This window comes from Taudactylus pleione, unplaced genomic scaffold (assembly GCF_031769625.1).
Source record: "Taudactylus pleione unplaced genomic scaffold, aTauple2 ptg000095l, whole genome shotgun sequence".
NCBI classification, from domain to species: domain Eukaryota; kingdom Metazoa; phylum Chordata; class Amphibia; order Anura; family Myobatrachidae; genus Taudactylus; species Taudactylus pleione.
The window spans coordinates 5,365,241-5,378,825 of NW_028284497.1; the positions used below are offsets into that span (position 1 = coordinate 5,365,241).

General features: G+C 45.4%; 1 protein-coding gene and 1 pseudogene across 5 annotated transcripts in view; both read right to left on the bottom strand.

Moving 5' to 3' along the window:
- The window catches only part of LOC148526528 (ubiquitin carboxyl-terminal hydrolase CYLD-like), a 43,280-nt gene that overhangs the window by 11,745 nt on the left and 17,950 nt on the right, over positions 1-13,585 (bottom strand). For all 5 annotated transcript variants that reach the window (XM_088469925.1, XM_088469924.1, XM_088469923.1 and 2 more), the window contains 2 exons: positions 5,351-5,442; positions 4,320-4,383 (listed from right to left, as the gene is read on the bottom strand). In XM_088469925.1, the coding sequence (XP_088326051.1) occupies positions 4,320-4,383; positions 5,351-5,442 (156 nt within the window). The remainder of the gene's footprint in view (positions 1-4,319; positions 4,384-5,350; positions 5,443-13,585) is intronic.
- LOC148526529 (5S ribosomal RNA) lies at positions 9,825-9,942 on the bottom strand (annotated as a pseudogene).

Here is a 13,585-nt window from a genome sequence, read left to right on the forward strand (position 1 = left end):
CATATAAACTTCCTGTGTTATCAAAAAGCTGCTGAAGTACACCACCCTCATTTATTGGACATTCAATGAACGTTCCCTGTACTATCTTGCTGAGGTTTGTGGGGACTGTCACTTCTCAAAGCAGTGGTATTCTGTTATCACTCTATTTTCTTTGACTATTACGGACTAAGGGGCCTATTTATCAAACTGCATTTGAAGTAAATTCCCCGAAAACACCTGTTTTCGGGGGTTTACCTCAAATACTAAGTATCCCCCAAATGTATGAAGGAGGGACCGCAGCAGGTATCTCCCTCCTTTGCCGCCAGCAGCCACCTCCCCCATAGGTTTCTATGGGGGATGCGATGCTGCCAAATGTATCAATATCGGGAATGCAAAGCATTCCCGATATTGGCACCAGCAGCTAACGCCATCTGAAGATAGCGTTAGCCGCTGTGTCCTATGGGCACTTACCCGCATTTCAGCCGGCGGAGGGATCTTCCAGATCCCTCCGCCGGCAATGGGTGCTGCTCATGTGCAGTCCGCGGGACTGCGCATGCGCAGCAGCCCGGAATGCGCTCTGGCCACATCGCAGGGACGGGCTCTTTACGGAGCCCGTCTCCCTGCATGTGCCGGGTCATACATTCGGCCGGTATCATCGCATTTTGCAATGCGATCATGGGCGGTACTGCATGCCTTGATCGCATTGCAAAATGCGATCCTTAATAAATGGGCCCCTTATTTAGTTACTCCGTTAATTACCAGTATTCTCAATGGGTAGTGATTTTCTACTGGGTCTTTACTGACATCTAGTGGTGGGTTCTGAAATTGTAACTGTCACTATTTAATGTTCTGTAATCTGCATTTGTTTTCTGTTTTCTAGTGTCACATTATGTTTTGTAATATGTTCATGTCTGAAACTCCTCAACAGGAGACATGTTCTCCCCTACCCCCTGCCCTTCCATTCATCAGGAGTGACAGTCATGTCATCAGTGTCCTTCACTGAAGCCTTTGCAAACCAGTTGGCCATAAAGTTGGTACCCTTGCTACCCTATATTGAAGCCAAATTTGACCGCATGCTGTCACTCTTAGACCATAATCCTGTTCACTTGACAATCCAATCCCCTGATTCGGGGCATGACCTGGCACATTTGAAAGTCGAAGCCTCTTGTCCATTTACTCTAAGACAGAGAGAGATATTTCGAGACTGGTGATGATACTCATATTAGCCCTGAAACTCTGCCTGTTGTTTCTAAGCCCATGCACATCTTTGAGGGTGCATTATTTACTCCTGCCCCACCATCTTACAGTTGTCTTACAACAATGTACAGTTCTGATGCAGATTGTGATCCTCATTTCCATGACATTTGGGATTTGTATATGGGTATGGGAGCATCCCCGCAGTACGCTACCTATGCTTCAGCACATTGGGTGGCATATAGCAGATACCAGTTCTACTAGATTGGTCCCACGCAAAGCATATATTGTATATTTTTAGTGGCCTTTTAGGTGGCATTACATAAGCGGTAACTTAAGACCCAATCGTCTGCTTTAAGTAATATGTTACCATATTTCTCAACAATAATTCTCTGATTTTATGAGGAAATCTTCCTATCTTTATCCGAATAGTATTCCCGGTACACGAACACTTGGCAATTGCTTTCCTAGCCTTACTACTACTCATGGTTTGTGTAATATATATTACCCTGGGTAGGCACTTTTATCCCTGGTGGTCTATATTAGCTCATTGGCTAAGACAAGAAACAACACTATGTTCTATTATCTAACGTTCATACGGTTATCATAACTATTATGGTCTTAAATCTGGGAGAGGCCGTGTATTTGTTTTTCACATACTTAGGGTTAATTTAGTTTTTTTGATAGTTACATTTTTCACTCTGCCCCAGTAATTTCTGGGTGTAGAGATTTAGATTACCTAGGTGGAAAATTGAGAAAAGGGGAAGTTCTTACGTGTACTTATATATAGGTAATTAAAAAAAAAATTCTCTAGTACTTTGTACTGTTCATTTACATTATTTTTTATGATTTGTTGTAATGCAATACTTATTTAAGATTATACCTTTCAATGTTTATTACTCTCGATCCTTATCTGTATTATAAAAATATGTCAGGTATTACTGTATTTCTATTTGGTATGCTTTGGAACGAATAAAAATATTTGGAAAAAAATAATAAAAAATTAATGTTACCTTCCCACTACATTATAGATAGCTAAAGCCCCTCCTCATCTTTAGGACAGTGTCATAATGGAAAAATAAGCTTCAAGAAATGTATCCACAATCGAACCTCCTGTCTGATTGCAGCCTATCCCAACAATTTAGTCCACAGAGCAATCACTACAGCTGTATTATATATACACACACACATAGTGTTCATTCTAACACACTGCACCTGTCATAACCCATGCAGTTCCTCTTTCCTGTCTGAGGTGTCGTGCTCTGGTGCTTCTAGCACACTCTGGTCTGTATCTTAGCAGTTTGTTGCATCAGCTGAGTGTGCTAGAAGCACAAGAGCAGAGCATGACACCCCAGGCAGGAAAGAGTAACTGCACGGGTTGTGACAGGTGCAGGGTGCTAGAATAAACACTATGTACATAGATAAAAGTCCAACAGTGATGAAGAATGATCTTGTCCTGTGGTCAGGATGTACAGTTTACTTTGTATATCACCAACAGTTGCATTGTCTAGATTCAGAGATGTTGTACACCATTTACTCCTCTTTTTTGTCTCAAATATTGGGATATTGAAAAGAAAACAAACAGTGCAAACGCTTAGAAATTCTGCAAACGAGATTGTAAGTGGTGGGCATACAAATAGTGCACCCAAGTGTGCATGCAATGGAGCTCGTGTTTATTCATCTCTAGGACACAAAAAACTGCTTGCTTACATCAACCAACCATTCTTTGGGAACTGAAAAAAATCCAGATCTAAAGGTGGACCATAGAAACATCTAAGTATGAAGTGCTCTGAGACACCCAACTCAATGGTAAAAATTTTGGAATCACTCACATTTAAATGAGTTAACAATAGCCTTCACGGATACATTTTGGATTAAATCCTTTCACTGGTGTGCGCCTGCCAACAGATTTATCTCGGTGAGACCCAACAAGACAGCTACACTTCAGATTAGAGGGAATGTTTTAGAAACTGCATCCTGGATGAGTTCCTAGCCTCAGGGGTCCATTTATTAATGAGCGCTTTTGCAATGCAATCAGGGTATGCCAGTAACGCCCCTGATCGCATTACAAAAAGCGTTCCTATCGCCGGATGTATCATCTGGGACATGGGCTCCAAAGGAGCCAGTCCCTGCGATGTCTCTGGAGAGCTGCCAGCTAGTGCAGGGGGTGGTGAGCATGCGCTTTCCCGTGGACTGCACATGCACATCCGCCATAGCCGGAGAGGATTCTGGCAGATCCATCCGCCGGCTAATAGTGCATGGTGTAGCCCATAGGCTACAGTGGCTAACGCCACCTTCAGATGGCGTTAGCCAATATTTGGAATGCATCGCATTCCAGATATTGGTAAATCTGGCAGCATTGCATCCCCCATAGAAACCTATGAGGGATGCGGCTGCCAGCGGCAATGGAGGGATCACAGCAGCTATCGGATATACCTGCTGCGGTCCCTCCTTCATACATACGGAGGATACTTAGTATTTGAGGTACCCATTTTTGGGGATTTTACCTCAAACACACTTTGCTAAATGGGCAGAAGGATTAGCAAAACTTTGTATTCGATGACAGGTCTTAATGGGATCACCTGCCGCCATACAGATTCCTTGCTTTAGACAGAGCAAACAATGATGAGGCCCCTAGGGGGAAGTGATTACATTATCAAACAGCCAATGCACTTAATCAATGTAAGTATAATCCTGAGAGTTTGTAACTTCAATCTGCCCCTGAAATCAGAGCATAGGTGGTAATTCAGAGGTAAATGGTCACTATCCCACATTTCTAAAGTATCTGGATATACAGTATGTTAGATGTGCACACAGGGGGAGGATGAGACCCACACGAGGGAACAAGGCAACAAACAGGGTGCAAGAGAGATGCAACAGTGTAATGATACATTAAGAAGAGAGAGAGGCATTAAAAACAGAGAGGAGTGACAAAGGGAGAGACTTGAAAAGGACATAAGGCAAAGTAAATAGTATTTACCCAAGTGTATGTATAAATGGCTCTATAGTCCTGTTGTGTGTATAAATGTGTGAAAATATGGCCTTCTGTCTAAAATGTGGGTTGATCCTATGGCCTGGTGCGTCTTATAGTATGCAGAATAGAGCATTAAATGGAGAAACTGTTCTCCTGATATCTGCTGACTTACCTGATATAAAAGAGAGGCTCTACCCTAAGAACCTGAAACAACTGGTTTAGAAACTCCTCTGGATCTGTACACAAAGAGCAGGCAATGAGACATAGCCACTGAATGGTCAGAAGCAACATATAGTAGACATTTACGGTCATCTGAAAATTTGTTGCAAGTGCATCTATTTATGTACCTTCTGCAGACAGACATTTTGGCAGTGCCCATATGCAGAAGCTTTGCACAGCCATTTCCTGGACTTTGGTCTGGCACAGGATATATTACATATCACAGAAAAGTCAAATGATAAAAGCCCTTCCTGCAAACACTTAAAAAAAGAAAACGACTTCGATTAATTGTACAAAAACTCTTGCGCTTTCAATCTACTAGAGATGTTCAGGACCCTCACAGATCCTACAGTGCTCATACCTGCCTTAGACAGTGAAAAACATTTATTTTAGGATTAACATGGCGGGGAACAATAAATTATACAATGAGCAGTGCCATCCAATCAGAGTTCCTGGTACACTTGCACTACTAGCTGTGCTCAATCAATGTATACCAGGGTGTTTATCTCTGGAGAACGGACTAATCGGCCAAGGCTGGGATGAGTAAGCAGGAAACGAGAGGGGTCCAGGCATAAAAACCATTTGGATATGCTATTTGTGCAGAGAGGTCATTTTAATTAAAACAGACAAACATTTAAATGGAGATTTTCGTTAATTAATTAAGAAGCGTGTCATAGTTTCCTTTTATTGCTTAAGCCTTAAAAAAGGACATCAGGGCTCTTTATTACCTGTGTCACAATTATGCATATTAAATGTTTAATTACATTGGCTTCTGCACACTTTAAAAGCACTTTCCCATATACGGTATATTGGGATGTTAGCAATAATGCAATAGGTGCAATCTCTGGCACCTCCGAGGATACGTAAAAAAATCAATTCATGATGTTCTCATAAGGAGCACTAATATTATGTTATGTGCACACAAACTCTGCCTGAATGTGCATCAATATACAGTAAACTACAAGAGTCAAGTCTTCTAGTCACCTTTTTCTTCATTGGTGAAACCAGTGCTCTTTCCAGCAGCTTCCAAAATCTTCCTCAAAGCCATTACTTTAGTGGCACATACATAACCATTCCTAAATAACCATAAGAGAAGCAGGATATTGGGAATAAGAGGGAGAAAAAGGGATAAATCATCAGTTAATAAAGGTAATACAGGAGCTAGTAAAAACAGGATTTTGGTACTTACCGATAAATCCCTTTCTCCGATTCCACAGGGGACACTGGAGTTCAAGACAGTGGGGTATAGACGGTGGTAGAGCAGAGCCTGGCACTTTAAATAATCTAGAAGTGTGAATGGCTCCTCCCCCTCTATGCCCCATCAGCCCCAGTTTAAGAACTGAGCCCGAGAGGAGACGGAGGACAACAGAAAAATTAGGAAAAGGAGAAGACCACAGAACGGAACAAGACCGACTGAAGGAGAACAAAGGAACCCATTGCAGGGAACCCATGCAGTCACACAACTATAGAAACCAAACAAAACGGCAGGTACGTAGCGCTGGGCGGGCGTCCAGTGTCACCTGTGGAATCGGAGAAAGGGATTTATCGGTAAGTACCAAAATCCTGTTTTCTCCTTCATCTACTAGGGGACACTGGAGTTCAAGACAGTGGGGACGTCCCAAAGCCAACCTCCCGGGTGGGAAGCGTGGAGAACTTGCTGACCCCTCGGCCAAACCAAAACAGGGACCACCAAGAACCATAGGCCCAGCGGAAGCTGAGGATTAAGTGTCGTAGAGCACAGGAGATAAATACCACTCCTCGCTAAACAGTCATAGAAACTTCCATAACGTACAGGTTAAGTCAAAAGGAACAGAACGGCTGGCGAGAGAACAAAGACAGTTGAGAAACGTCAGAACCAGTTATCTCAACTGAAATAGACCAAACTGGACTGTTGGTAGCCGAGAGCACCAACAAGAATCCATAGAAGGGCCGTAATCGAGAACAAACTCGAGAACCGTATTAGAGGCTAAACAGGAAGCTGCAATAGGTGCAGACAGCAGAATCCCAGCACAGCTGGACATAATCGTATATACAGAAGTATAACAATATCAATATACAGAGCTAAACTTGTCCACAGACTCCTAACAGAGTATACAGGGAGTCAAAAGACTAGACCGAACAGTCGCCCTGAACCATCCTTGAGGTCCAACTACAACAAAGTTGTTAACCAGCGGAAAGGTTAGGCCATAGAAGTCTCCAAAGAGTGGAGATCCCACTGGGCATGAGCCCTAGGCGAAATAGAGAGGATTGAGACTACAAGACCCTTCAGAGGGTCAGACAGCAGTACATCCCATTCTGAAAACAGGGATAAAACAGCAACTGAAACGCTGCCGCTAAAAAGAAAAACAACTTCCAGCATGATGGAAGTGCCTAGTCAGTACCAACTGCTGGCCCGAACCTTACCAGTAAAAGAGCACGAATGCAACAGTCAACCAGGGAGAGCTACCAATATAGGGAAGCATCCAGTCAGCAAGGCTAGAGCACTAGGACAACCATGAAGGTACCCATCAGGTATATGTCAGTGTGATCAAATATCAACAGCTATAGAACAGAAAACCCAACCAGGCCCCCTGCGTGGAACATAGTGACTGTTACACATCTATGTAAAGACGTGCACTAGCCCATAGGTGCGCTTCGGTCCATAACCCCAACAGATTCTAGTAGATAGTGTCACTAATCCAATGTTGTAACGATGCACCCACACACCAGGAATACTCTAAAGTGTAGAGCCAACTGATTAAAAGAGTGGATGGCTGCTAGGACAGCAGCTAGGGTGCATAAGGGAGAATAACGCTATGTATGTCAGGTTGCATGAAATAGGAGCATCTTCCTAGGCATTAGTGTGGGATGCTCTTACCTGTTAGCGACCAAAAGCCCTCTGGACGCTATGTAGAATGTCACTGACCTTTACCATCACACAGCAACCTGCCACGTTAGGAATAGAGAGTAGCTTCAGTGGGCCAAGACCAATGCTCTACAGCACGGACATCCATCTGGAGATGTGCAGTATAAAATACTGTGGAAACTAGCAAAATGTTAGTGGAGACAAGAAGATCGTAGAACAGGACTCTATACTTGAGCCTGTTCCATTAGAGATGTGTATCTGTATAGTCGTGTTTAGACTATACATATACCCCTAAAACGATCTGCTAGTGTAAGTACCCTTACATAAATATTTATAATGGTGAAGTGCGTATTATGCCCACCAATCTAATACCACCCAGGCATGACACTACTTATATCGGCAGGTGGCTCTAGGCCTTCATGATATGAAGTGTACACAAGGGCCCCTTAGAGACTAATTTTATTGAGATATGTGACAATAATATGGAGTACCAGAATTGATATTGAGAAGTGTACCTGTACTTAAGGGTACCTGTACTTAGACATAGAAAGCGTTTGTCATCCCAAGTATTCATACAAGGAACGCATTTGTCATCCCAAGTATTCATACAAGGAATGGGTGTCTAATAAGTTTTCTACCAAGTGCATCATTGTAAATAATAATGGGTCCTCCGAACGGGGCGCTGTAGATATAGACTAACGGGAACCGAACTATAACCCCAGGAGGGTGTAAGTACGTATCTTTATATACATGTGTGGACATACAAGAAGGCCCCAGGACATGTATAGGGTCCATACTGGAAGCAATGCCTAAGACTATCACTATGTAAGCCGCATCACATGACTAGTTTATAGAGCACCATATAATATGTATGGATCTAGCCTACAGCTTCTGGGAAGCCCAGGCGGCATTCGCATGCGTGGAATTATAGGTAAACCTAATGATTGTGGAAGTATAGGCATACCTACACACATACATAAATATAAATATATATATATATATATATATATAAATATGTACACACACACACCTCAAACCCCAGGGAGAGAGTGTGTAAAGCGGAGTTATTGTACCAACAACCGCATCAGGAGAGCCAGCCTCCAATCGCAGCCTCCTTCTATCAATATGCTAGGTATCAGACAAAACAGATAAGAACAGGTCTTACCTCTGCTCTTATGGTAAGGTTAAGAAGCGATATCTACATATGTATACGCGTACCTCATACAACCATATGTTATACACACATATATATATATATATATATATATATATATATATATACACATATATACATACCCACACATACACATATATATATATACATACACACACGCGCATACACACGTGGCTTGCCTCCACCCATGCTCATGTGCCGCGTGTGGCCGTCATTCTGCTACTGCGTAGGGGCAGGATATTTTAGCAGCGTGCTGTCCCAGACTGGTTTTTCGATCCTGGGACCCTTCTGTTACTGGTGTACTCGCCTTATCAGGTGAGCCATTTTATCTCCAGATGAACCCGTTTTTGAAATGGGAATCAAAAAGACGACCTCAATGCTGTGAGGCAGTAATGCCACCGCACTAGCCGTGCATCACTAACTTCTTCTTGTATGTGCCACCGAATGGAGCACAGAAGATATAAATCTATATAGATGCAATACCCTCTAAGGTAAGCACAGAAAGCTGGTGAAAAAGGTTTTAAGATCAGCCTTAAATGTAGTATATGGGTTTCCACATATATACATGGGAAGAGTACTGCCCCTCTCAAAGGCGAGCCAATGTGAGTCATAAGCCTGGGGAAGGGACGCAAAAAAGAGCTAACCCTGAGTGAAGGGTATGCTATAACCATAAGTGCTAACCGCAGCGCCAGAACAGCGGCTAATACTATACATTTAGGCAAGGTAGTTAGTATACCATGAGGTAGCTCAGACTTTAGATGAAGCTAGGCACCCTTTGTGATAGATGCAGTGAGGCAGTTCCAAGGGGAAGTCTGACAGGGGGTAATAGCAGGCGCTGCAATTGGCGGGACTGTGTCTCGTCAGCACAGCGCTACTAGCCGGGATGTGCACCAGCTGAATAACTGGCCCCTCTCAGAACCTCATAACACGGTGTTATAGTTCAAAAATAAAAGGGGATTGGGCTAGTTCCCATTCTGCTAGCAAACCAGCCATCACTATACTCCTGTCACCCGCGTGACAGGAGTATAGTGAAGCACTCCCCGCGTGGGAGGGGGAGGGCATAGGAGACCCACGCTAAAGCACTCCCTGCTGCAGGTAGTGCACTAAGCTATACTACCTGCGTGCAGGAGATGACAGTAACATTTTCTAAATAAGAACATGAGCAATAATTAAGAGCCATGAAATGTATGTTCTATAATTACTGTCCTTAGAAGGGAAGCAGGGGGCGCTGGAATACCGCTCTGAGTGTGCAAAGTGTTACACTCCAGTCAGCACTGCTAGCCCCGTTAATAGAACTGCATAAAGCGGAGTAGTTGTAAATCCGGTTTGTGCCAGGAAAACGGGGGAGCATTCAAGGCTCCTGATGCAAAACCCCTCATTAACTAAACATCTCTCCTGCTAGACCGGAGAGGATTCATGGGAGCACTGATGTTGTTCTAGGCCTACAGCTCCCGGTATTCCCAGGCGGTCTCTATCCAAGTACTAACCAGGCCTGACCCTGCTTAGCTTCCGAGATCAGACAAGATCGGGTGTGTTCAGGGTGGTGTGGCCGTAAGCTGCTATGGCAGGGCGTGACGGTCATACAGCGCTACATTGGGGAGCTGCATTTGGTATAACGTTAAGGCTATTAGCTCTATGCTACAGACTAGCCAAAAGGGAAGCCTGCTCAGCCGCGCCAGGAGCTGCGGGATGCAGCGTCTCCTCCTGAGTTTAGATGAGAGCTGCTAATAGCTAAGGCAGTGCTGCAAGCACAGAGAGTACACACAAACTCCACACAGCAAGGGCCGCAGTGGGATCTGAGCCCACAACGTCAGCGCTGAAAGGCAGTCAAGCCAACCATTATCTGTGTTATAGCGCAATGATAGCAGAACCGCGCTGCTCTATGTCCAGCAGGTCTGTTGTAGCTTGACTGTGCCTCAGCTGCGTATACTAGCTCGCTTTCTGAAAAGGGAAGACGCAGCGCTCCTGTTATGGAGAATGGCGGGCCTCCGCGTCTATCTGATTCTTTGCACTTGCTGCCTGGGGCACATAGGCTGTACTAATACAGGGCAAGAGGGTGCGCGGTGCAACGGAGACTCTCCCGCTATCATCGCACCACTCCTCAGCGGTGCAGCGTCTCCTCCTGTAACAAGAGGAGGGACATTGCAGGTACAGACAGGCCCACTGTAGCGGCGTCTAACGGGCGCGCGGGAGATCAACTCGGCGCCGGTGTTATTTGTGAGCACTGGCGCGGTGATTACAGACAGCCGCTAAGCGGCTCTCCAAGTGTCCCCGTCAATGCCGTCGCCGGAGCTTCTACATTACAAGCCCCGGCGCGGCTCAATTATTAGCTTGCCTGCTCCCGCTAATGGCGGGCGTTTAGCGCGCCTACCGCGGCTACACCTCCTGTTCCCCATCTGGGGAGGAGGACCCGGACTGTGGACTGTCGGCGCTGCACTGCCTTTCAGGGGGAGAGCCCGCCTCAACACTGAGCCACAGAAGCTCAGTAACAAATGGCACCGCTGAAATGGCGGGCATCAACAGTGACCGCTAGCGGCATGTCACTGAGCCCAGCTAACTTCCACTGCTCCTGCTAATCAGGAGGAGTGATTATACTTACGGACTGCTGCGGCCGGGAAGCTGGGCTGAGGGGGCGGCGTGGAACCCGGACACATGCCGGTGTGAGCAGTGGCGGGTCCTCGCAGGGTCGGATGACTCCAGTATGTGTGCCCCCTCCTTAGGGTCACCGGACACAGGCTGCAGTAGCCGTGTGGTGCCCTTCCCGGCGGCTCCCACGTAACAGGCAGACTGCCACAGTAAGCAGCCTGCCTGTCCTCAGTGCTTGTAATAAAAGCTTAAAATATAATTATATGAGAAAGGCTGGAGACAGCCTGATGTGCGACCGGCTCTCTCGGGCACATTCTAAAAACTGGGGCTGATGGGGCATAGAGGGGGAGGAGCCAGTCACACTTCTAGATTATTTAAAGTGCCAGGCTCTGCTCTACCACCGTCTATACCCCACTGTCTCGAACTCCAGTGTCCCCTAGTGGATGAAGGAGAAATTACTAATAAATGAAAAACAAGAGACAGGACTATGGGCCTGATTCAGACCCACTCGCGAGCGGCTGTCCGCTCGCAAGTGGGTCGATGTTATGGACTGAGCATGCGCACGACGGAGGGAGCTCCGTCGTGCGCATGCGCCAGACGCGACGAGCGAAGGAAAGTCCTTCGCTCGTTGTGTCCGATCAAAGGGGGCGTGCTGTCAATGTTGATTGACAGCACGCCCCCTTTGGTGGGCGTGCCGGGGGCGCGCCTCCCTGACGGGGGCGTTCCCATAGGAACGCCTCCCGTCAGAAGCCGGCCCACTGACATCACTAGTGATGTCAGTGGGAGTGATTTTGGCTCTGATAGAGCCAAAATCACTCCGGAGCTTGCGGTTGAAAACCTCAACCGCAGGCTCCAGCTCGCAAATTTGATGGTCGCGATGGTCTCGACCATCGCGACCATCACAATGCACGCTCGTATAGCCTGTGGGTGGTGACCCACAGCTATACGAGCGTCCAGGAGGACGCTCCATGAAAATGGAGCCCGGCCCTCATTCAGAGCGTGCGCTCTGCTCAGAGCGTACGGCTCTGAATGAGGGCCTATGTCTCCATTTGGTAACGTACTCCTGGGCACAAAGCAGGCTGTTGCACAAATGGCGAGTTAGATTCCTGACTGCAGGTTCCATTATTACTGGAGATGACAATGAGTGTGGCCAAGTTTACGAGGAATGCAAGCCAGGAAAAGCCACCAAGTGACTCTCACAAACTAGGCAATCTGTTATTTCCTCTTATTCTTATCTCCCTAATGTACTATAGCTTGTGGATCATTTATTATTTTTCTGCAGCTATCGAGTGTGGAAAAAGCAAACACCAAACATCTTTTTATCCTTAAAAAAAATCCCACCAACCCTTTACTTTCTCATCCATCGTATCAGCTATGACTCATTTAATACAATAGGCCGCCAGCAGAAAACTCTAATTACGGATTCGCTTCAGACAAAAAAAAAAAAAAAAAAAGAAAAACAGTCTAATTCCACCTAAAACCTATTTTTTTAAATTCATTATTTTTTTTTTTTTAAACTTAACCAACTCTACACCCAAACTGCAGAATTGTTGTCACTTTTCCAGCTCAGGAGATCACACGCTTTATGGCTCCATAACTGCTTTCTCTACCCCCAATGACAACGGTCAGAAAGTGCTCTTTGCTCTGTCCTGTGTTCGTTTCGAACACAGTTGCTGATAGCATCTAGTCGGAGCTCTATCCAACCATAGTCTGTGTTAAAAACTAACACAGTGCTGACCGCGTTTGCATTTCTTCAGAATGCCATTGACAGGAAAAGTAGCTTGTCACATTAGCAGGGTGCAAATGGAATCCACAAAGCTTTTTTAGTTAGAGGAGCAGAGTTTAGTTAAAACAAGGGGATTTTTGTCATTATCTGTCAAATCTTTTTCTAGGAGTCCATGTGGGACACAGGCATGACAATGGGTATAGAAGGTGATCTGGAACCTGGGCACCAAACAGTTAAATATATTTACCCAGCAGCACAGACTCCCTCTCCCCCATACCCTGCCCCCAGCCTAGAGGACCAGTTTTGGTTAACAAGCCTAAGGCAAGGAGCAAGAGGAAGATCAAGCACACACAGATCAAACACACACAGTGATGGTGAAATGAGGAACCACTAACAATACAACCCTGCAAGCCAGGTGCATCAGGGTGGGCGCCCTGTGTCCCCCATGGAGAAAAGGATTTTACAGGCAAGGACAAAAATTCCCTTTTCTTATGCATCCATGGGGGATACAGGGATGACAATGGGACATCCCAAAGCATTCTCCCTTAGGGAGGGGACGCTCCTGTACTGCGCTGAGAACACTATGCCCAAATCCTGCATCCGTGGAGGAGAAAATATCAAAAGAATAGAGTAAAGTGAAAAGATACTTATCAGTGTATGATGAGCGTTTATCTGCATCTTTTTTTTCTACTTGTACTCGTCGCCGAGGGGTTTTCCTCATGCGGACGTAAAAAGGAATAAAGATAGCAATGTGTAATCTAGTCTGAAAAAATAAATTCTGTTAAAAACTGCCTACTAGGAGTACACACCAACTGAAATAGAGAATGGTCGACTCCTGAATCAGTAAATCTCTCCGTAGATTATATCAAAAGTCTCCTTTTATAGGCC